The following is a 25466-nucleotide window of genomic DNA, read 5'->3' on the forward strand; positions in this document are numbered from 1 at the left end:
GCAGCACAAGAAATGGACTGTGGAAGACAGCCTGTGAGGGCTTTGGGAGGAGGCTAGTAGCTTGACATGTTGTTACTGGACAGGTCTGCCCAATGGGTCTTCAGTAGGACTGGTTGGGGGTCCTATTTTTTGGAATGGGCCAATACGTTAAGAACTTTTTCAGGGAATAGCTGTTTTCTCCATCTCCTGTATGGACTATTTAAAAGTGAAAGTTTGAGGGTTTGTTTAAAATCAAGTAGTTTTGAAGAATAAATTAATCCTGGGAAAAATGTAAGCAAGGTCAAAACTGAAGTGGTACACTTTGAAATTACAAAAATGAAAGATTATAAATAAAACTGGTTTTGTCTTTTGCTATTTCACTGTTGCCCAACCTGAGAGTAAGATGCATATTCTAGGCTCCTTTCACTGAAAAATATCTCAGTTCTTTCTTATTCCAAAACTGAGGGATGCCCTACCTCTGTAAACTCACAGGCACTAATTAATTTTGCTCATTTATTTTTTTTTCCACAAAATAAAAGGACCATTTGTATCATTGTAAACCAATTTATACTTAGCTCCAAGCAGGAAAAAATAATGACTCTCCCTTATTGCAGTTTTTCAAGATGATATAGCCAGAATGGATGTAACGGTGCATGTGCTTATATTTGGGGTCTTTTCATAGTGTCTCATGAAGCTATGCAAGTACCTTCTCTCTTCATCTGCCTCTGTATACAGCATGAAAGGAAAAACAGCTTCTACCCTCCCCCATGGCCTTTGCAATTCAAAGCCGTTGCTGAAAACAAACTTCAAAATGAGGCACAAAGTTTCCACATAAGCAGATGTTATCATCTTGAAATTCTACAGTTACTATATAGTGTCTCAGATCCTTCTTCAGATGTTTGCATAGATCTCAGTGTAGTCAGGTAACAGACACTCTGAATAATCAGAAAGAGGAGTATCAGCTACCTGCTGTACTGAATTATCAGTCTCTTGATTTTGAGAGATTAAGGTATAGCATTTAACAGAAGTCTGAAGATCATAGCATATTACTGCTTTACAGATCTTAAACACAGGTGTATTTCTGAAGCAAGATGTATGCGCCGCCTGTAATCCAGTAAAACACTAACATTTGCAGGGAGAGTTGGAAGAGGTCCATGGCTAATTGCTCGCAAGTGGAGATTCTTATTCTCATCCTCAGTGTGAAATGAATTGTTTTTTTGGTAAGGCAAGTATGCAGATAAAAAATTGGAAATAACCTAAAAAGTTGACTCTTACCCGTTAAGTAGTACATGTCTGAAACAACTGTTGCACCTTTGCTCGTCTTATTAGAACATATCTGTAGATGGCACTGTGGAGAAAGTTTGTCAACTATGTCCTTCACATCTGTTTACTTTCTGTTAGAGCTGGTAATTACCAAGAGAACCAAGCAAAGATGTAGGTGATGCATTGAGCAATCTAGTGGTTCATTTGTAAACAAGCTCCATTAATTTAGTATTAAAATGTCAAGCTGATTTTAAGGGATTTGAACAGTATTAAGAATTAGATGATTGTTGGTATCACTTGCCAGTACAGTGGCAAGGTGCACGTGGAGTTAAGAGTCAACCAGTCTACTTAAAATGCATCATCACAGGCAATGATCTTTGGCACCAGAGCCAACGGAGTACGCTGACTGATCCTAATTTGAGCATTTTCCACTTGAAAGAAAAGGCCTGCCTTGTAGGTGGGTGTCCACTGTGTAGAAGGATTTCTGTCACCTGCTGAAACATAGCTGGCAAGAGATGGTTCTCAGCGCTGACATTTGAGTTGCCAGTTGCAGTGGCTGTGGACACAGACCTGGTATCTGACACGTCCTGTGAGGTCATTTCCAGGCATGTTGGAAAAATTATTGGAACACAAGTCTGGAAGTGATCTGTCAAGCTGTCTGTGCTAGGAGAAAAGTATTAGGAACAGCCTTACTCGCTATCGGTCTTCATTGGCAATCAGTGGAAAAAGAGGAAGGAAATACACACGCATAGGTTACCACTGTGAAAATATCTGAGAAGGGGCTTGAGTTCTTTCTTCCCATAGTGTTGAGAAGACCCAGGCGAGAGTCTCCTTGCAGGGAAAACATCATCTTTCCATTTGGTTTGGCAGAAACCCCCTGTGGCTGCTGCCTGCCTGCCTGCAGAAAGGGTGTCAGGCACTGATGTGAGTGTGATGCAGAGCCACTGGGGTGACCCCCAGCAATATCCTCGGGTTTGCTGTCAGCAGAGAGGGAATGCTTGAGCTCTCCTTGCTACTCTTTATGGTGGGGATTTTGCTTGTCAGGATTTGCATTTCAAAATATTTGGGAAAATGAAGAGCTTTGGCAGTCTCAGTAGGGTGAATATTAAATTTAAGCTTTCAGTGCAGGTAATCTTGTAAGTTTCAATGCAGTTTGCTGCTTTCTTGGAAAAAAGGGAGACTATTAGTCTGAAATTATTTGGGTTATATTCAGTTCACTGGATGGTAGCAGGCAAGGCTTTGCATAACTGAGTGAATGTAATTATTCTGCTGTTACCAGAAGAAAGTTGCAAGAAAGTCATAGACAGTTTCAGGAATATGGAAATTCAAGAACCCCCTAAACTTTTAAAGGAAATAATTTTCTAGGCAAGGTGATAACACATTCAGCAGAATTGCATCAACCTGGATTACGGTATTTTGGATTGCAGGAAATGTAGTGGAAACCAGCATTCATTACTCTTTTTTTTTTTTTTTTTCCTGAGTCAATTATGTAATATATTTAGACATTGCAAAGATGGTAACAGAATAGATAAACTATCTTAACTTTTAACTTAACTAAAAAACTGGTGAAAAGGAAGCATAAACTATATTATCATTAGTTATGTAACAAATATAGCCATGTAATAAGTTAAACACATTTTATTAATTGACAGGCAGCTAATTAGTATCTTGATTAAAGAAATCTCAAATATTTATTCATTCAGTATTTTTTACTCACCTGATTGCTCTGATGACAGTTTTAAGAGCAGGGGTGAGATCTTCTACTGACACATCACACTGGCACCCTTTATCATCGTAAACATCATCTGTTCCAAGACTGGTGTCAGCTGCAAAATACAAGAGCAGACTAAACAAGCAGCATTCAAAAATCTCTTCCTTAGCGTTTACTAACTGCCCGCACAGTGGTTCTGTAAAAATAAGGACTACAAATCAAACAAGACAGAACTTCATCAATTTATGAACTATATAATGTACTTGTGTGTGTCTATGCTTGTGTCATAAAAGGCCTGGGTAGTCCCCCAGTGTAAACAGTAAAAGTTAGAAAGGAAGCAAGCTGTGCTATTTTTCAAACAAATTAGGTGTTGAGTACCAGTATGTCTTTTCCTGATGTCTCATTGTTTTTCATCACATTCTCTGTCTTAAGGGAAAGTGGTGAACTAACAGATGGAATGGCAGAAATAAAGGAGGCTGAAGTTATATTAAATTGCTATTTTTTTACCACTATGGATCAACCTGCCATTCAAGATAGAAGATCCATTTCATTTAATAAGGAGGCTGTGGAATGATCCAATACTTTATAGCAGATGAAAAGAAACACAGTGCCTTTTTACCAGAAATTAATAGAGAATGACATACATCGCAGACTAATTACCTTATCCCTCAGAGCCATGTAGATATTGCAGCCTTCCTTTGCAACAGGAACTTAAGCCAAGTTCCTGTATTTATTTGCCTGAAAAAAATGGATCCTCTACCCTTCGTAACACCACCTTTGCAGAGCTGCCATTTGAGAATTACTTAGAAATCTCAGAAGTACCCAGCATACCTCAACACACAAAGAAAACAGGGACTGATGCATGACCAAGAAGGTTTACAAACTTAAAATGTGCTGGAATAGAAACAGAGCAAGCAGCACAGGGTCAGTGCGTGCCAGCACATCATATAAGTCTTGAATGCATGTAAAGTACAGGAAAACTCTTGAGGGTAGTTGTTATTTCCTCCCAAACCATGCTTCTTCAACTGCATAAAGTCCAAGTGCCCAGGTGAAGAATTTCACCCAAAGTCACTGTATTTCAACATGTGAAGTGCCTCTGCTTCATGAGAAACAGAGTGTAAAATGAGGAAGGGAGTGTAAAATGGAGAAAAAAGGATGGGATTTAGTAACTCTCAGTAACGGAGGAGATTTCTTCCAAGTCCTATGCCCCTGCCTACATTCATGCTGTTATTTGAAATACAGGCTTAGTCATCCAGAAATACAGCAAGTAAACCATTTCAGGCTTTATCATAAGCAGATTTGAAGTGCAATCAGATACAAATGACTGCAGGACATTTTTTGCAAGCTCCTTTTTCAGAAGGACTGTAAATTAAAAAGTATTCCTTGTCAGTCAGAAGTGCCTGGAAATTTTGTGGTACCTTTTAAATCTAATAGGAACTCTATCTTGGTATAAACACATTGTACTAGGCTGCATTTTCAGGAACTGGTATTGCTGCATTGTCGTCTTCACAGTTTTAATATTTGGACACAGTAATTTATTTTGATGGCCCTGGCTAGTTCATTACCTTCAAGAATATACTTTCTTCTTTGACTGTTACTGAACTGGTACATTGATGAGGAACATCTCCTTTGAAGAGCAGGAGATTTCATCTTTGGCAGATCAGTTTAATACAGAAGGAAAGATAGTTTACAGCCAAGTTAATTATGTGCTTAAGTACACACGAAACAATCAAATGCAACCTTAAAAAGATCCGTTTCACATTGTAAAAATGAATTTTTCATACAAGACCTTGAAATCTCCCCTTCCATGCTATTGCTGTAAGTTGTGCCTACAGTGATGACAAGAGTGCTTTTCTTTTTTTGTAGTTTCACTAGCTTTGCTACTGACTTGGCTTGTCTTACTGATAACATATATATGTCTCTCCACCTATCCTGCCTAATGTTTGTATCCCTGCCCAGAAATGTGATTAGCTAAAATAAACTGTGTAATTATTTGATAAGTATATACACTAGCTAAACCCCCCTCTCTCTGAAGGTTCTCACCATTTCAAGACACTAACTTTCCAGGTGTCATGCCTGATCATCCTCTCCAGTTACCTCTCCCATTGCTAAAATCTCCCAGCTCATTTCTAAGTTCCATACTAAAACCAGAGATTTTTCTGCTACTGTTATTTCCAGAGGGTCTCTAAGGTTTGAATCTACTCAGATATGCCAGTATAAATGAGGAATAATAATGCTAAAATTACAAGATCTGCAACCATGTAAACCCAATGGAACAGGAGACTTCAACTTGAAAGTTTAAAATCAACATGTTTCTGGATGGATCTTTCACTGATACAGTTCCTGGGTCCTTTCCAAGAATAGTGTCATTAATAGAAGCTTCTTTAATACAGTATAACTTTGCAGAACCATTTTCAGAACAACATAGTGCAGTTATAGCATTCCATGTTGCTCACATGTGGATACAAAACCCACCAAAACCTTTAGACAGAGGCTGGAAAATTCTTACAAATTTAAGCCAGCTTTAAGAAGAGATATACCTCTAATAAATCACCTTTTTTTTTCATTGTAATATTCCCACTGACATGAATTTCCTTCATTATGGCAGGCCCTCAGTACCACATGTCAATAAAACTTCCAAAAAGCTATAAACTGTGTTTGATTCATATGGGAAACATTCATGTTTCTTTAGAGTACTAAGCAGACTTGGGAAAAAAGTTTGGGAAATGCATAGTAACAATTTGGGAAAAAAAAAATCCAGCTTAAAACACCAGTGAAATCAAAGTTCACATTCTGATGAATTTTTCCAGTGGAAGCTTATGTTGTGTACGACATAGTTACGAGGTGAGATGTACTTGGATTGCTTCTGGCCCTCTTGAGTTCATCCTTGAGGTCAGGGCTGTGCTGGGGTCAGTTTGGCCACTTTGGAGCTCCAGCTGTTAAAATCCCTGCCAATTCCCATAAGAGGCTAAGTTACGGCCTCTGACAAGCCTCAGTCCAAGCTGCTGCCTGTTCCCAGAGAGAGCCTTCCACATCATTAGCAGGGCAGGTAGACCCTCTGGTGGCAGCTTATGCCGAGGCTTGCACAAACCTTCTTCCTAATTCCCCATACCCTTTGTCCATGACACCACAAGGAACCTTAGGTAGCAGCTGCTCTGCATGAACCTGGCTGCTCTGCCAAGTCTTCCTGAGGTTAGCACTGGTCTTTCCTTCCCTCCAGGAGCCTCTACCAGCAGCTAAACAGGCCTTTCAAGTCTGTTGCTGGGTCAGCTCATGAATCACGTCTCAACTATGGCATGTCTCTTAATACAAATTTAGACATACCGTTGCAAATCTCCATGAAAAGGGGTGTCAGCCAGTCTCACAATCCAGACACAATTACCCTTTTCTAATACCAACATCTTCATGATTCAGGATGTGTTTTGATCCTAAATGTCAATCTGGAAAATGTTTATTTCACAACTGATGAGGCATCCGCCACTGTCTTACAATCTTTGACATTATTTACTTTGGGCTTCAGTCTTGTTATTGCCACTTTTTAATTTCTTTCTCTTTCTTCCTGAAGAAGTCTTTGATTAATCACACAGCAAATCAGCAATTACCAAGAAATAGATGAGAGGCATGCACAAGTCATTAAAATTGTCTTAGTATTTCCTAGTTTGTCACAGCATTAATGCATTCTTCATGCAAACTCCAGTCATTTATGATCACCACAAATAAATGAGCAAAAATATTACTCCTTTCTGAAACATTTCATGTCATCAACAAAAAACTTACAAGTTTTTAGCTGCATTTCATATTGCTCTGCACAAAAGTTACGCACAAGGCTTGATTTATTATTTCTGTAAATATCATGCGTCCTTTCTTTGAAGTGTTTTCTGTTGTTTAATAACATGTTTTGGCACTGGGAAAACTCTGACACTGCTCTGATCACCCTCATTGCTCCATGTCTTCAATGTCAGTAACATTCAAGTAATTATGTGTCTGCTTAAACAGAATCAAAAAGTTTTTGTACTTTTTAATTTGTTTTCTGGGAACCGCCATATGCTAGCTACGACTATCCAGCACTAGTAAGTGCACGTGCTGACACCATAAATAGTTCAATGGAAGTGCTCCTAACACAGTGATCAGTGATCCCAACAGAGACCTTTTAACTTGATTTTTGGTAGCCTTTGGAAGCACTTTGATCTTAGTTTGATTGCATAGGAAGTAGTTAGGGCTTTTCATGTGGGTGATCTAAATTATTCTGCTGAGGCTGAGTACCCACCTTTCAGCCATGGCAAAACCTAAATAGGTGCCTGAAGATGACAGACTGCATATAACTCTCAATTATTCATGTTACAGCACAGCGTTGTGTCAGCTTGGTAAAAAAAGCATTTGGAAAAAAAAGTCTGATTTTCACTGTAATGCATGACTCAAGGTGAAAAATGGATGGTGGCCTAATTTTCACACGTACTGAGTTATATTAAGTCATAGTTTATAACCGTCATTCAAAATCCAGAGTTCAGCTTGGGAACTGAAGTCCAAGCAATTCATCGTGCAGGTCCACAGCATGTTCTCCACCCCTTCTGGCAGCTTCATCCATGCACAGAGCTGCTCCTGGTGCCCAGGGCAGCAGTGCAAGGCACCCAGCATGCCACACTCGTCTCCAAAGTCGTCTGGTGCACGCGTGGTCAGAAAGAAAATGAGTGGAGAATTCAGCTCATCTAACTTCTGGGCAAGTAAATGTAGACATAAATTCCAGCCTTCTGGAGGACAGATTGTGCCTGTGGGAGGTGCCGCTACGTAGACCTGCTGCAGGAGGGGTGCCCAGACAGCTGCTTTAAAGTTAGACTCCAAACTGCCTTACTCTGAAATGGCTACTGGGCTCAGGTGACCCCTCTTGTTCAACAAGCAATGCTGGCAGCTTAAGACTCTCATTATTCTGTTGTTTCAGCCCCTTCTGTAGAGGAATGTAGAGCTCTAGGTAATGCCTAGGACGCCTAAAAGATAGGTGCATTTCACTCAACTTTACACTGCCATTGAAATACCTTCCTTCACCCTGAGCATTTGCTGTGAGGAGTCAGGGATTTAGCCTACATTTTCTAAACAAATGAGATATCATGTACATATCTTACAGCATTTCCACAAATGTCACAATACACGGATTTTTTCACAAAATCTCTGTTACTTTTTTCCCCTCAAAAAATACTCTAGGTACAAAAATCTTCGTGGTTTATGTTCATACAATTCATGCAATTTCCCTTTATCAAAATAAAATGCGTCTCAGCCTAATGCCTTTGTTTAAATTTGTTTCATGAAACTTCTCACCTCTTCACAAGTTGTCATTATTTTCCTATTTATTGAACCATGAATACAGATTCCCTTCACTACCCCAGAAGCGTTTTTCTTTCAAATTTTCCTTTGCTTTAAAACATCAACAAGCTGACTCTCTTTCAGTAAAGAGTTCCATAAACCTTTTTACTGTGACTGCTTGCTAAGCTCAATAGAAAAAATCAGCTGTAAAAGGCAACACTAATTGGGATGGAACTTAATCACATGTTTCATGATAAGAACGCTCAAAGCTCCCTCAAAAAGGGAAAGGCGACAGCTTATGTTTACATGCTTTCCAGAGCAAGGGCCAGAGAAAGTGGGCCCAAGAGAGTGTATTTGTTTCCTTATCCCTAAAAAATCCTCAAAACCCAACAAACAAACAAGTCATTTTCTTCTAATCATGAAAGAAGGAAGGAGGTGGAACAAGTAAACTTCCATGACGTGCTCTTCTTGTTATATGCTTAATATTTGTCTACAAAATGACACAAAAATCCCTGGTAGCACACAACAGTATTCAAGTGCCAAAATTAAGAAAGAGGAAATAAGGATGATAACATTTGAAAACATTATTTGCAGGGAGCTTTTATGAAATGGTTGCCATTTCCGTGCTGTAAAGCAATTTCGCAGGAAAGCAATGAAACTGGTGCCTCCCGGGAGGAAGAGCACTTCTGCATGAGCTTGAAGAAGTTCCCTTTCTCTTCTGCCTGACCTGGGCCTCCACCCTGCAGGCAGTACCTGTGAGGAGTGCAGCAGTGGTCTCTCCGTAGCCCTTTCCTTCCTCCCTTGCCTTTCCCCTAAAAATGGCAGAACTTTCTCGGTGGAGAAGAGGACATCAGAACTGAATTCAGGAGCTGCGGTACAGTATGAAGCCGAATATCTCTAACAACATTTTATACGTGAAAGCATTTCTAAAAATCTCAGATTTAGCCAAAATGGAAGATAGGATTGGTGGGAAGCTTCTTACATATTCTGGGTATAATTATCTAGTCTCTTTTCTTTGTAAGTACAACTTTTAAGGTCAGAAACCTAATTTATGTCAGCTATCATATAATGCAGGCAAGTTCCAAATATATGAAATTCTAGCATTCCTTTCTAACAGCTCTCAATTATCTTCAGTTATTATTTAACTTCTCAAAAATTTTCAGCACTGGCTATATTTCATGGAACAGCTCCCACTGCTTAATTAAAAAGGAGTCCTTTTCCTTTTGAGTGATGATATGAAGGTCCAGGAGACTTTCTAAAAACAATTCATTATATGCACAATAACTGTGCAGTTAAAACAGCTGATCTTATTATAATTAATGGCGCATTAGCCGACAAGTTTAGATGGCCATGTGAGAAGACTAAGAAAGAAAAATTCTAGGTTACTCTAAATGTATGATTTGAGTGACTTTTTAGCTATGTATATCTCTGCTATTTTATCTGAAATGCATGCAAGTCATACTTCTGTGTTGCGTGGACTGCTGCTGACCCTCAAAGAGCTGAGCTTGCTAATCATTAACCTGTGACCACGGAGTAAGCATTTGGTCCAGTGAGCAACGGTGCACAGCAAGTTCCTCAAGGCATATCATAGAGTCCAAATTATGGACTCATATGTCCAGGACTGGGGCTGGGATAAACTAAAATAAAGCCTCAAAACCACTGGCCTGTATTTGGTTAAAAAATAAATAAAATTTCTTTGGAGCTTAGATCAGAATGTTAGATCTTCCTGATTAATTATAGTGATAAGGATAATAAACAAGAGCTCTTTCATCGAGTTAAACAATCACAAGAAAATAAATCTGCTGTATAACACAGATCGATATATAGCTAATAAAATGTTATTTAGTCCCGTCATGTGGGGTTTATACAAATTGAGCAGCTCTGTTCTGACACTCTGCAGTTTCATTTGAATCAGCAAATTTAAGCTAACCAAGATGTTACAGCAAGAAAACTCAGGACCTTTGCCACATCAATGAAACTTACACAAGGTCAAGATGTTTGTGTTACTGAAAGAAAAACCTGTCATTTTTGCAATACATAAATTACATGGTAGTAACTGAGGACATGGGGGATGAAATGCACTATTGCATTCTTTCCATGGCTCTTATAATATACTCTACCCTGAGGATCTTGTACAAGTACTATGTAGGGAATGAAAGGCTAGAGGTCATGTGAGCGTTTCATATTCAGGGATGGTGCAAGAAATCAAATATTTCCTTAGGGAGTTCTTTTTAATTAATCAAATGGAATATGCTGGTAGTATCTCCAGTGCTGAACATTTTTGATTCAAAAAGCCACACTATGTCTCTAGGTTACTGTAAAGGCACAATAACTCATGCAGAGGCTTAGAAGCATGGGATGGTAAAAAACAAGTATAATAGGGCAATTTTGCCCCTCACTGAGAACTGCAGCCACCACATATGTTCATGATTTCAGCTGTCGTGGTGCAAGACTGGAACATGATTTAAGCAGAAAGGGTTCTGTTCCTCAGAAAACGCAAGCAATAAAACACCAGGGCAGGAACACCAGTGTCTGAAAAAAGAGAGATTTTGTGAGGTGAGTCTCTGTGGCTGGATCTACACTAAATACAGTGAGGCATGGGTACAGTGCCTTAATGCAATGGCATGACATCACCTATACTATTTAACTGCTTGCACAGACTCTGGCATGGGTTTGACCCCTGCCAGTGGGTATTCTCTCATGCTAAAGGCAGTTCCTCATGGGCAGTTTGGCTGCAGTTTCCCTGGGACACAAGCTGTAATGCATGAGGAGGCTCTGGGGACAGGACTGGCTCTTGGCTCACTTTGTGTACAGGTATGAGGGTGGCTGTGTGTCACTCTGAAGTCAGGCAACATCTTCGCCTGTGTGACGTGGCACCCCTTTGGGGCAGCCTCTTGCATGAGCATATACAATTCTTGTATCCTTGCGTGCTTTCTTAAGATTCGCTGTTTACTATTCTTGGTTGGTGAAGATTTCCCTTTGATCTGCTTGGTCCTGATAATTCCCCTTTAGACTGATAACAAGGATTGGAAATAAAGCATCCTGGCACCTTTGTAATCTGTGCAGTGTCCCCTCTTCAACAAGAGGTTTGGCAGTTGTGATCCATATATCACCAGAGACTGGACATCTATTTAAAATCAAATTATATAAGCCTGGTTCTCAATTTCACTCCCCTGCACTGTTGTTTAAGTGCTCTGGGAGCATCTGCAGCCATACCACCAAAGACCTCTCCAGCCATCAAAGCTCTCTCAGGTTTGGATTCCATTTTACAAGTGCACATATGTAGCTGAAATAATTGTTGCTGTTGCCAGGCCCGCTTTGGCAATACCAGTGAATGGTTTATAGGCAGTTTCAGAGGACTGTTGCTACCCATAAATAAAGCCATTTGTGGAACAGTTTTGGTCATATTGTTCTAAGGCTGCTGTGCCAAAATCCTTCTGGGAGATACCTGTGGCCAGCTTAAGTGTTTGCTAGCAGCCAAGAAGCTCTCCTTCTAGGGTTTTAATATGCAGCAGGGTAGTGCTAGTAAGCTTTTGTTCCTGGGTAGCCTAAGAGGAAGGCTACTACATTTTCAATCATGTTAGCCTCTAAGCTGCCTCCATAAGCTTCTGTCTGGATTAGAAATCTCCCTTTACAGGACAGTTTCTAATTGCTAATGTTTAGTTTTTCCAGCAGTCTTTTTCTGATGGCTTTGGCCCAGATTCCAACCACGTCCTTTATCAGAAGTCAGTCAGCCCCACAAACTTGCTGTGTTGACCATGTGCCTTAGATCATCCTTGGGCACTAACAATTTCTCTTCCTTTCTGAGCGCTTTACTTCTATGTTTGCTTCTTTGCTTTATTTTTGCATACAGTCCAGTGCACCTCACAGAGGAGGAGCTCACAGAAGAGTTCCTTCTCTGCCTGTGGTAATGGAAGATCATTTACAACCCCAAATCCCATACAGTGAAATAAAAATCAAGTAAGTATCTGAGCATCTTCTCTTTTGGAAGGGGAAGTTCATAGTGAGAGTTCATTATTTTTTCGTGAGATCACTGATATAAAGTCTTGACACTGGACTGGGTACCCAGGACTATACTGCCACTATCCCAAATGTCTATTGCAAGTGCAATCTCTTTTCCCCACAAACATGCTAGAGAGACATGAGGATCGCCAGAAGGACCGGCTGTTCAAGGGTATTTTATTTTGTCCAGACTTTCATCCAGAAAGGGGCGGTTTCTAGTTTGGCTTGAAGATCAGCCCACCAAAATAATTAATGTTTTGGCCAGAGAATTCCTCAAGGAGGAAACTGGAGGACCTGAAAACTGAGAGATATTAATAAAATGCGGCAAATACTGTATTTCCATCAAGTGAAAAGTGCAAGATGTTCTAAACTAAACACATCATCTCCAGATCCTTTTCATTGAGCTGTCAAATGCAGAAAGAATATCAAACTATGAAACTGGTAACACACACACACACACAAAAGAAATTAAGGTTGGTAGTGCCTAACTTTTCCAGCAGTGGGTGGGTAAGGCAGCAGGGAGCTGCCTCTCAGCAGTGAGCACAGTGGACATCTCTCTGATGATACCACTCCTAGAAGTAGCTGGATCAGGTCCCAGAGTGGAAACTTGGCATTTGCCTAAAAGCTGGAGACAATGGAAGCTGTTCCTTCTGCCACGGATGAGAAATTGGTCGTATCTGTTGGCCCCAGTTCATAAGGGTGGAAGAGTAGCTGGAAACCGCTGACCAGGAAACAGGCTGTGCTCGCCCTGAGGAGCGGGAAGATCTTTCAGGGTTTGCACACAGCAGTGATCGCTCTGTTGTTGTTATTATCTTTGATCTACAGATATACCCAAGGTACCGTTTATGCCCTCTTTTCCATGAAAGGGAGACAATAAAAGGGAACACGATCTCGTGCAGATAATTGCTATTAATGACAGTATGTGCAGGCCAAAACAGAGGACAAGCTGAGGAAATGTTTCTGTTAGAAATGGGCTGATGAAAAACTAAACGGATGCTTGAGTGAGATGAGGGCTGCAGGGCTGGAGCAGAAGTGAGCTCCTGATACCCGGGGAGTGTGTTCAACAAATTACTCTCTCCTTGGGTCACTTCCAGGCACACTGCGAGTTATAGGGGTTTAACCTATGAAATCACTTCTGACGTGGCTTTGGGGAGATACTTGTGCTATGTAAGTGATTACATAGGAAGCCTAAGTTTAGACAGGGTGTTTTGACCCTACTCTGATACCTAGACCATTTCTCACTTCCCACTGTGGAGCAAGTGGCCCTGTCCCAACTCCATGTCAGTTTGAGACCCAGGCCAGCATCACACAGCCCTGTGCTGCAGCTCCTGTGCGACATGAGCCAGGGCCTGTGCCACAGAATGGAGTGAGGAGTGGTGAGCAACCTGGACAGCAGCCTGGTGGCGGGTACACCCCAGTAGCTCACTGTAGCCCAGCCAAAGTCAGGATCTGTGCATCTGGCAGGTCTCCGCAGGGGAGGGCTAGCCTGGAACGATGACCTTAGCAAACACTGTTGGTTTGTCTTGTTTGTCCTCCAGGAAATGTTTATTTACCCAGGCTTTTCCTGAAGAGATGTGTGGCGTAGGATGTCCTCAGCTGAAGGATGGGGCATTTCAGTTCACTGGGTATTTTGCAAAGTACATGTCTGTAATAATATGTGTTCTTTAAAAGGAAGCAGACACCAAAATTGTACTTCTGGCTAATTAGTTTTACCACAGTTGTTGGATGTATCATGGATGACTGCCATAGTAGAAACTGTTTAAAGTTACATCTCTTGGATCGAATTATTTAAGTTGTACCTTTCCCAAACAGTCAGGGTCACTGCCTCCTGTTATAACTGATCTGTTTGTTTCCCTTATTTTCTACCTGGGGGCCTCACAAGAAAGAACAAATCACTTGTAAGTTGGGAAAAATGTGAATGGAGAAACCAAAGTCACTGGGGCAGCAGTACCTCCAGAGCTGTGTGAGTACACCTTTCAGTGCAGGATCTGTCCCTTACAGGGGTCAGGCTCATCTGGAATGCTTGACTCCTGCCTGTCAGGGGAAGTTTGCCTGAGCACTGGCTAGTTTAATGAGAGAAAGAACCTTAGCTAGACAAGAGCAGAGAGGGGCAGCATGGGAAGCAGTGGGCAGGAAAGACTATGTTCTTGCCTGCTACACTCTCAGCAAACCATTTTCACAGAGATCCACTTCTTCACGGGTAGGAGTCCTTCCTACATTTAAAATACCCTTTAGAAAGCAATACATAAAAGCAATAATGCTTGTTGTACTTGCTGAAGACACCTGCCTTACCGAACCGGATACATCCCCATAAAACTTAAAGCACCCAGTTGTATGTCTCTTGGTGGCTGACAGTTGTAACCCCAGTGTAGGTAAAAGGGCACTTTCCAGCTTCTCAGCAAGCTCCTCTGCCTGAGGGGGCCAGTGCTGCAAAAGGGGTGCTCTCTGCTGGCACAGGCACAGCCAGTGCTGTGCTGGCCCTGGAGCAGAGGCAGCAGGTTTGGAGAGCAGCTGCACCCAGCGATGGGAGAGGTGCAGAGCTGCTGCACCCAAATCCATGAGATGCTTTTACTCCACCTGCAATTTTCAGCAGTGACCCTCTTTTCCACCCGTTGCTCCCTATGCACCCCTGACACAAGAGTGAATAATCCCATTGGCATGCTCTTTGAAGAAGGCTATGTGTCTCTGACCCCAGACAGAAATTCCTTCTGCTTTACAGAAACGTGTCGTGTTCACAGCACGGGTGTGCAAGAGCATCAGCAGGCTGGGAGCAGTGCGCAATGGCAACTGGGGCATGAAAAACTCCTACCGTCAACCACGGGTTTGGGCTGTGAGCTCTTCAGTCGCAGTGAGGGCCTGAAGCGCGTTCGGTCGTTGAAGCTCCAGCTCTTCTGGACTTTGGTTGGGCTGCCCTCAGTGGCAATGTCAGCACTTGGTGACCGGCGATCTCCAACTGAAGACTGCCTGTTCTTTATACTCTGACCTCGGGGGCTGGCCATCCGGACCCGCTCCTTAAAACTTAGCTTTTGACTGTGAAGGAGAGAAATGCATTTTATTTCATAGTTCCTTCACTCCATTTCTTTTTTCTATTGCATGATAATCGAAAATATTTTCTAAATATTCTTAATAGTACAAATCTGTTTCTTACACACTTTTGATTGAATATATTTCATTTGGGAATGAAACTGATTTATCTAATTGTTTTTTGATAGAAGTATTTTCAATGGCAGTCTATCTTACAGTACAGAATAACCTTATAAATGAAATTAAAATTAACAAGTTTCACCCAATTTTTATAAATTAATCTCAAGATCTTTTATTTCTACTCCTTAAATTTTAAACAGGTTTATTTCCATCTTAGGCTGGCCGGCTCAGTGCATTTCTGGCCGTCTCTTCAAATAAACAAGAACAAAATGTTTTCTATTACTGCATGCCATGTAGTATTGTTTAGGTTTTTTTTTTTCCAAGCAGGCAAAAATACTGTTAGTATATTCATGCTTTTTCAAGATGTGGCACTTCCAACATTTCATGTGCGTTGTTAGTCATCTCCCATATCCAGAATTCCTTGTTACAGCACTTGGACAAGACAAAACCAAATTAACAGAACAGCCAAGAAACAGTGTGATGACTGATTAATGGAAGTGTAATGATACAATATGTGCTCACTAAAGTCATTGCAGGGAATTAGGGTGTGAGCTGACTGCCTGCAGGTGATATTGGTCAGGCCCTTTGACAGGTACAGGAGCCCAGACAAGCTCATGACTGTGACTGCTGGCCTGGTTCAGTGGTGGCCCTGTGGTCTTACAGCTGGCCAATTCTAAGCTGTTTTTTTCCCTCCTGTGGATATGTAGATTATCTACTTCCTAGTGCTTAGATTACCTTTGTTCATGTTCAAACATATCTAATGAACATCCTGTGATCGCCATGACTATCTGTTTATTCTTTTTCAATATTTAACATTTTTGCCTTTGTTTGTTTCTTCCTGTAGCAGAAGGCTCAAAGGGGAAACAGAAAGGAAGTCTGATAGCAAGGTTTGGAAATATTGTTTTAGCTACAAGGTTAAGTTCAATCACCTGTACAAGGGAATGGTCGTCTTGATTAGTAGTCCTGTTCTTGCAACAGGAGAGATGATGGGAGCAATACAGTAGCTGCTCATGGTATGATGTTCATAGAATCATAGAATGGTTTGGATTGGAAGGGACGTTAAAGATCATTCAGTTCTAATGCCCCTGCCATGCAGGGGGGGGCACACCTTCCTCTTGAGCAGGTTGCTGGGTCTTGCAGTACTACTGCTCTGGCACAGGCTTTGGGGTGCTTTTAAAACACATATAGCAAAGGCTGTCTACCTCCAAATTATAATTGTATTTGAAATTAAGACACTTTCTAGTACTCCCAAAGCCTTTGCATTCAACTTCAGCATCTCCATAAGATGTTTTCAACAGAAATGAACTCTGCAGCTAATCAACTAATGCTAACGTGGACTGTGGTTCTTAGCTATCTAGCCTACTAATAACACTCTGAAAATACAGTGTTAATACAGAATCACATGAAATGGAAAGTAGTTACAAAATTCTGTGGTTGTGAAATGTTGAGATAATCAGGTATCTTTGTCCATGCATTGCACAGCATAGCATAGCATTTCATTCTGAGTACACACATCACTGAGAGTAGACAGGATGCAGTTTGTAGCAGGCAAAGCACATGCTGGGAAGCTTATAATGAGATAATTTTCAAGAATGCCAAAAAGTGAGCACATCAATAGAAAGATTATTAGATAAATGTGTTTCTATATGGCATGTTGAATCACTTGAAAGAATACCTTTACCATAATTTCTGAATATAATCCGCTTATTACCTTGCCCAAAGTAAGCAATTGTTGAAATAAACACATCATGGTACTGGAAATGTCATCTGTTTCCATTGCAAATTGTTATCCAGACCTGCAGTACTGTGCGCTGTTGCATATGCAATACAAAAGACCCACAGAACCTACTATTTGAAAGAAAAGTGACTTCTAAAACTTAATTTTCAATACAAACTAGATTTCAAGAGTGAACTACATTTCAGCTCAGGAATCTTTTGCATTGTACAACTTAATGAAAATATAAGCTGTAAAATATTTATTAACCACATTATTGCATTGTCATACTATACAGCATGAGCAACAGAATCAAAATGGACTTTTTATTATAGATATTATTCCTCAGCATGTGTCCCTTGTGCTGTTTTTTGTTTTGGAACTCCTCTTACAGCTCAAAATGTATTTAATATTGAAGCATGAAATCAGATTTTTCTTTTTGGTTTACATATCTTTGAGTAAAAAAGTTTCTGGACAGCTCTCTTCCTGATGCACTAATTAAAATGAAAGGAAAATTGGTAAAACAGCCATAAAACTGATCAGTATAGACCATATTTTTTATAGTCTCATTAACTCCAAAATGAAAAGTGAAAATAATAAAATAAAAAAAAAACAAACCCAAAGAAAAAAGCACACATGTTGTTCTGTCAATTCATTTGTACTAATGAAAGTAATGGCTGCTTTTAAATGATTTGTACACATGGTGATTTCAGTTACAAAAGCTGAATGGTACACAATGGCTACTTAACCTGAATATCTTTAGTTCTCCAAATCAAAGCAATGAGGCAATGGTGAAAGGCACAGTAGACACTTCATCTGTACTACAGACATTTTTCAAAAGTGCAACACTGAGAATGAAAATATTAATTTAAAATGCAGACCTCATACTTGAAAATAAAAAGAATCTGCTTTGTAGCAATGGCAATGTAATGGCATGCCAAGGGCCCATGCGGAGGATGCTGCATCGTGACGAGAAACGCAGCCCCTGAGGGAAGCATGGTTTGGAAACTCTATTTTGCATCTTGAGAGTTTCTCCAGACACTGGTCATACCAGTTCTTTGCTTCATGGATCCCTGTTCCTATTTTGAGACTGGTGGGAAATGTTCCTGAAGTCACTGGGTCCTGCTCAGCGCAGGCATGAATTGTATGACTTGCACCAATGGAGAATTCATGCCTGGGAGAGGAAAGCTGTTGACCAACTTTTCATGGGGCTCTTCTATATGTGATAAATAACAGAGCATGAAGGAATAACTAGTGTTAGAGATACACCAGAATGGAGATAATTTTGTGCTCTTTCAAGCATCTTTGGGCATTCTGTGCTTGAATCAGTAGCTACTGAAGCCTTTAGGACCTTTTACTCTGATTTAATGCCAGTAAGATTAGCACTGTGTTAAAAATCCTTCACCTCTTGCAGGATGTAGCCCATTTTATTTTCCTCTCCCCCCTTTTCTCCTCTCCTTTTATATAATATCCAAGGGAAATCCCTTCAATTAATGTAACCCAATAATGGCCATTGGAAATGTAAGTACTCCCAAGCTTTAAGTTGAATTTTGGTCCAAAAGGCAAAAAACATGAGAAAGAATCAGGAAAATGAAATTACACAAGTTCCCGAATCAGGCCTAAATGACAAGGACCTGAGAGAACCACAGCTGCCTCCAGCCATCTCTGCATTTCTTCAGACATGTGTCTGTCTATCATTTCTTATACTAAGGTTTGATGGAAAAAAGCAAGTGACTTTTCTCTGTTTGTTTGCCTTCTGGAAATGGAAGGTCAGTTGTTGGATCTTGCCGCTCATTCCTCCTGTCGGTACAAGCGTGAGTCGTTCACTTCACTGGGATAGCAAAGGGGTTTCTAGTTCTTCCTTTTTAAATTGTTTTTTCACCTGCGATTTATGAAGGAATAGGTGTTTACGGACACTAGAGGTCACTGTAGCTTCACTGCAGAGGGAACGAACCCTTCTCCGGGGGACCAAATGACTAGAATTGCTAAGATTTTATTGCCATTGGTAAATGCCTACGAAGCTTTGCTTTTCTCTCCTGTACTCACAGCTCTGACTGTCTTCCATGGACCATCTTACTGTAATTTTTGGTTATCTGAGCATCTCTTTTCTTCCCCTCTCCTATTTCCCTTTCTACCTTCCAGCATTTCTGGTCAAGTTTATCTTCTGCTCTACTTCAGCCTCAGACCTGCAGCACTACTGCTTGCTGCTACCCACAATTTACAATTTGTTTCCCATCTTTTTGTACTGAGCTGGTTGGTCGAAATGGGAATAGGAAGAAATTGGAATGAATCAAAAGTAGCTGGAGGGTCTGAGGGTAAGACAGAATGCTTTGGATTTCGAGTCAAGACAGAAGCTGAAACTGTCAAAAAATATCACCCATGGCAAGAAGCAAGCAAATGTACATGCCCATTTTCGGCAGTTAACTTCCAATAAATACAGATATTGATTCTTACCAAGCCTAGAGCTGCCTTCACTGAAATTAAGATAATTTGAATAAATGCAAATGCAAGGGATAGTACAGTGAGACCTGAAGTTCAAACATTCGAGACTTCTCCACCAGGCTCATGATAGGACCATGAACCCAAGAAACGTAGTCTTATACCTCATACCCCTTCAATGAGTAATAACAAGAATTTCAAGGACATAATGTCACTTTCAAGACCATGAAGTTCAATCATCAAACAAACAAAAAAGTAGTTCTGGGGGCTTGTGTACTTTTTCCTTTTTCAAAACAGTTTCCAGATGAAGAGAAACTATTTTTTTTAATCTCCATTTTCTATCATCAGATTGTACTTCTATTGTCTTTTAAGTTATTTTTTAAAGTAAGAAAAAAATTGCAATAAGCATGAGTTATAAATCAAGGGTTTCTTCTCATAAGATCCATCCATCTAAGAATTACCATTTTTGGTAAGAGACACAATTTCCACAGAATTCAGCTGAAGCAGATGGTTGATTTCACATGCATTCCTCTACCTTCCAGCACAGGATGCAGGGACAGCTTCCACGGGCTGCGTCCAAGGGGATTCTTCTCAACAACAGTTGCACATTTTGAGTTGGTATTGCCTAGCTTGTATAGCTTAAAATTCTTCACTAATTATTAGATGAAGAACTCAACTGCCATGGTTATAAAAATCCTCTTGGACTTGGGGAAATGTCTTTACCCAAATATTCAACACCAGTTTTAGATCTCTGCAGGGTAATGCATTCCAAAAGTTCAAGTCTCAGGCAGAGAAGGGGAACCAGGCTTCAGCAAACGTCAGCGTGCTGTGCACTGCAATTGTCCGACCAGATGAGTTTCAAAGAGCTGGTATTATTGCCATTGTATTAATGTCATTGCAGGCAACAAGCAAAAAGGGAATTACAAGCACTTAAATAAAGAAAGACACCTCCTTTGGAGAAGTAAGGAATTTCAAAGCACTAAGGAGGGGAAGTAAATGAATCATGCACCTGATGTTAGCTGGCATTCTCAAACATCATGTGAATAGGCAGGATGCTGAATACCTATGTTTCCGAGGGGTGTACATCCTGAAGAGCTTCTCTTTATTACTACAAAGCTTACTAGGAGTGAGGGGAGATAGAGGACCATATTACTAAGCATTCCACTGCTAGGTAAGGGGTTAGGCTTTCCACCTCAAGTTAGATTCTGCATCACTGGCATTTTCTTTTTCATATGGTGCATGCAGAGTTTACATTAAATATACTTTTAGAAACAGATACAGTATAGGAAGGAGGTGGAGAGAATTCCAGAATACAATTTACTTCTTTCTCTCAGAGCAGGGATGAGTTTTTCCTGGAAGCAACTATACTTGTGAAACTCCTTATTGAACCAGAGAGCTGTCTCAATAGGGAATTCATATTCAGGTTTGCTAGTTAACACTAGATGGGTGATGTTCATCCTTCGCAGATACCCAATGCATGTTCTACACACAGCTTAAGACTGCTTATGCTCTCAGGATGTTGTAAGATTCATCAGTCTTGATCAAGTTTCCTGCACAGGAAGAATTTCAGCCACATTGTATATTTAAATGGAAATAACATTATTTGCATGCAGTATGCGCATTTGCAGATAGGGAGAATTTAACATACAGGTTTTTTAAAATAACTTGCAGATCTCTAGAACTGATCTATAGAAGTATCTTACTTACAGTGTGGATACACCAGAGAAGTTATCTACCATTACTTTTGATAAATGATTAATTAGGATATGTGCGTATAATATTTTGAGTAAGACAGCATACATATTTTTCTTAAAATCGATATGAAGCTACAGACTCCTAAGCACAGCTCTCTCAACTCAAATGCACAGCAGCATTTAGTTACCTAATGAAAGACTGTATGCCTATATGTGGCAAAATGCAAGGATTAATTTCTGTAAGTGTAAAAGTCATTTTGGTAGAAAATAAGTAACTTTTACCTAAAGTAAATAAAATTTTTTTTCTACTGTTGTTAGAATGGAGTACAGATCAAAGAGCATATTCAGAAAGCAAATCAATGCACTACTTGTGCAAACATCTTCATTTAAAGAGTGAAACAAGAAGCAGGTTACTTAGTTCACATAGCATCCCATGCAAGTCAATCAGCATTGCAGTAAGAAAGAAGTTAAAATAGTCGAGGACAGTCATCTCAAAGTACATTGCAGCAGTTCACGTATACATTTTTATCACAAAAGACCACATACACCACATGTATATTCAATGACACAAACATATAGCAATATATCAGACAATAAAGAGCCACTGTTTTAAAAGGCACTGAGTGCTCTGTAGGGTTTTTATTGTAGACCAGGATCTCAGGAGTTAACTAGTTCAATTTTATACCTACACTAATTTGCAACAGTGCAGATTGGTTTAGAGTTTCTGAAAGACACACATCGTCCATTCAGTGAAAATACAGTGAAAAAAAAATCTGACTAAATCATTGACTACTTTCAAAGCCAAAACAGTTACCACTAATATGGAGCATGTAATATAGTTCTGACAGCTGGTTTGGTTTCTATTTGGGGTTTTCTTGCATATAGCATCTACTTATTATGAGCAAATTTGTCTCTTTAAGTGCTCGCAGGTACAACGGGGAACAACCTTTCCCTTCTGCACAAATCACTGTTTTGGAAGTGTTCTCATTTACTGCCAACTTCAGTCTCACCTTTAAAAAAGCTGAAGTCAATTTTAAATGTTGCTGTTAAAAGAGTAGGAAATAGTTTTGGCAAGTGCAAATAGTTTGGATAAGGCTGTAATAATTTAAGGAGATCAACATGTTGCTAGCAAGCCTATGGAGGTAATGTATATGAAAAGTCACAGAACTAACAGAGCAGGTGAAGTGCTCATGAAGGACATCTCAGAGCAGCTCCAGTCCCCTTGAATTACTGTGACATTAACAATAGTTATGTGCACATCACAGAAAAGGATGGAGTCAGGTGCTAGAGGAGCAATCTGGAAAGTGGAACAGATCATGGGTAATTGATGTGAAGACTTTCCACCCTTGAGTGAATAACCCAGAAGAGTTTGTGAACTACAGTACAACTCAGGGGCAGATGTATTTCGGGTGTTGCTGTGTCACTGCCATTTTTTTTTTCTTGGCTTTTCGTTGTTTTCTGCTCAGAGGTAAACTCACTGTTCTCTGATCTTGCTGATACTGCAGTGCCGGCTGTCGAATGCCTGCTGACTCCCATTGCTAATGAGTTTCAGAGGTAGCGTAATTTCTCCTATAGCCACTGAGTCCTTTCCTGTCCCTAAGCATTTGGGCTACAAATACAGCAAAGAGCAGCATTCCTTTTTACTGCCTTAGGACATACATCACCAGGGTTTCCCAGTGAGGATAGCCCTGCTGTAGCCCTTCTCTGTGTGCTACAGGCAGATGGTCCTCATTCAGCATCCAGGCTAGTAGAAACCCTGCCTACCCTCCTGGCCAGGGGTGCTAGGGCTTATTTAAGGAGAGATACCGGGCTGCCTCCCCCAGCCAATCAGGGCCATGTGAGAGTGCAAACCCTGCATCTGGGAGGAGGTGAGCTGTTGCAGTGGTGCTGTTCCCCTACCCACTGTGTCCCAAAACACTCTCTAAGAGAGAATGGCAGGATGCTTCTGCAGGGCAGAACAGACCTAAGGTGATATCAAACCAGCTTCATCAGGAGGTCCTGCTTCTGTGACAGGGGGCCGGTGGGCTTGTTCACAAAGCCAAATTCAGTCATATGCCTCTAAATTCCACTAGCAGTTACAGATTCCTGAAAATCACAAGCCTTGATTTTACACCAAAGCCAAGGCTATGTCCTTGCCGTGCAGCGGGGTCTAGGGAGGCTACTCCACTCACTACACTGCCACTGTTTGAACTGAGCTCCCCCTTGAAGTTAAAATATGTATAGAAACATAAAAATTTGCCTATTTTTTCCATACAAAAACTGTGACAAAGAAGCAAATTTCAGCAGCATTAGTCTATTGGTACGAGTTTTAAAAATACGTTTTGTGATTCTAATCTGTTAACAGTTACAGTTCATTGAACCTACTGTACAGAACCTGAGACATCTAAAAGCCATTAAGAAGCAATGATTGCACAGGTAAAAGAAATAAAAGAAGCTACAAACCTGCTAGAAGCTTCCCCTTGTTCTTTTCTTCAGGTCAGGGTGTGGGAGGGAAAAACATACTTGTTATGCAGATAGTAATCACATTACTTAGTTAAAGATGATGTTAGATATATGGTAAACATAAATGGATATGTTAGTGTACAACACACACATTACATTGCAACCACAAAAACATTCAGGCAAGACTCATAACTACAATGCTTCTGAAAAAGAAACTTTTCAGTTGTTTTAACACATGCATATAACATGCTTAGTACATACCACTGCAGACTGAGTTGGCAAAGCACTTAGGCAAAATGCATTGCTGACACACATTTTAACAGAAAGCTGTAGGCTCTTATTAGAGAAAGTTATCTCTGGTAAATAAAAAGGTTTAATTTTAGGATAGCACAGCAATACACTAATTTAAAATAACAAGCAGATGCACTTTTGAGGGACAGTCATATTCTAGAGTATTTAGGCGGGTTCATTATTTATGTGATTTTATATCCATCAATTTATACCAACGTTGCCTTCAACTTGTTTGCATATTTGTCAAAAATCAATATTCCATGTAATTTTTAATCTAAAAGCTTCTTTTAGTTTGGAGCATTTTGGGATTACAGCTATGGTAATGGATTACTTACGGCTCTGTTCTTGTCAACTCTTTGAAATTCAAAGATCAGCTTTGGGTACCCAGCCAAACCTCTTTTTGGCTGAGCTTTTTGGCACACGATTACCTTTTTACTGTCATGTGGATGTTCATCACCCAGCTTTGAGAGAAACCACTAATTCTCTTGCACTGTCTGCAATAACAACAGTTAGGATGCTTATCAGAGCTTTCCCATAAGGCTCTTAGCGCTCTCCTTTTTGATCTTTATCAACTATATTTTACTTCCTGATTTGTGCCCCCTACTGAATCAGCCAACTTACTACCTTCTGGTAAATCTTTTATTGAATTATTGAAGAGTCTTGAGCTGCCAGTGCTCTGTGAATTCTCACCCAAACTAGGACATCAAATATTTCCTGTCTGCCAAACTGCGACATCAGGTCTTTTTAGTCATCTTCCACTGCCTGTGTGGGTAACTGAGAACATAATTCACCCTAAGGAAATACTGAATATATCAGAAGTTATGATGAAGAGGATCAAATTTCCCAGTGCATTCACCTGCAGAATACCACAAAGCTCTCTTCCCTTGGCAAGGTAGGTCTGCAGCTATAGCCTTACACAGAGGCACAGGCAGAAAAATAGCATTAAATCAAGGAACTAGCTCAGCATTAAACTTGATATTTTCCTCCTTAGAGATAATTTGGAACTGGGTGAAACCTTAACCTTGATATATGAGTTTGGGGTTTGGGGGAAAATGTTTATAATGCCTGTGCTCAGGAATATTTCTTCAACAAATGGCAATGATTTGTATTTGTCCCACTGTGCTAGGCTCCTAGACAATATTGATCTGATTTGTTAGTTGAGATTTCTAATGAGAAGGCTTAAGAAGACAAAACAAGATGAAACAGACAAATAGTAATTATCTATAAGCTTGAACAGACATTGAGGACAGCACCAGCTGCCATATTTGTACCTACTTTGTAGGGCTGCAGGTATGCAAGGCCTTCAAATGAGGCTTCCAGGTAGCAATGGAAACCGATTTCTCATCAGCTGCATAACTACGCCATACACACTACGTGCAGGATATATGGTAAAAAAGAAAAAACAAGGCAAGAGGGAGCAGGGAATGAAACAAAAAAATGAAAAGCAGATTAGTAACCAATACAAGTCATGGCTTTCTTTTATCATTCATAG

At 40.2% G+C, this 25466-nt stretch overlaps 1 protein-coding gene across 2 annotated transcripts in view; it reads right to left on the minus strand.

Annotated features, from left to right (window-relative positions):
* The window catches only part of KCNQ5 (potassium voltage-gated channel subfamily Q member 5), a 277823-nt gene that overhangs the window by 11653 nt on the left and 240704 nt on the right, over nucleotides 1-25466 (minus strand). The window contains exons 8-11 of one of the 2 annotated variants that reach the window (XM_065681426.1): nucleotides 25250-25344; nucleotides 23684-23710; nucleotides 15060-15280; nucleotides 2960-3068 (exon numbers count right to left, since the gene is read on the minus strand). In XM_065681426.1, the coding sequence (XP_065537498.1) occupies nucleotides 2960-3068; nucleotides 15060-15280; nucleotides 23684-23710; nucleotides 25250-25344 (452 nt within the window). The remainder of the gene's footprint in view (nucleotides 1-2959; nucleotides 3069-15059; nucleotides 15281-23683; nucleotides 23711-25249; nucleotides 25345-25466) is intronic. The other variant, XM_065681424.1, reaches the window with a different exon arrangement.

The sequence above is a fragment of the Lathamus discolor genome, chromosome 5 (assembly GCF_037157495.1).
Source record: "Lathamus discolor isolate bLatDis1 chromosome 5, bLatDis1.hap1, whole genome shotgun sequence".
Taxonomy (NCBI): Eukaryota; Metazoa; Chordata; class Aves; order Psittaciformes; family Psittacidae; genus Lathamus; species Lathamus discolor.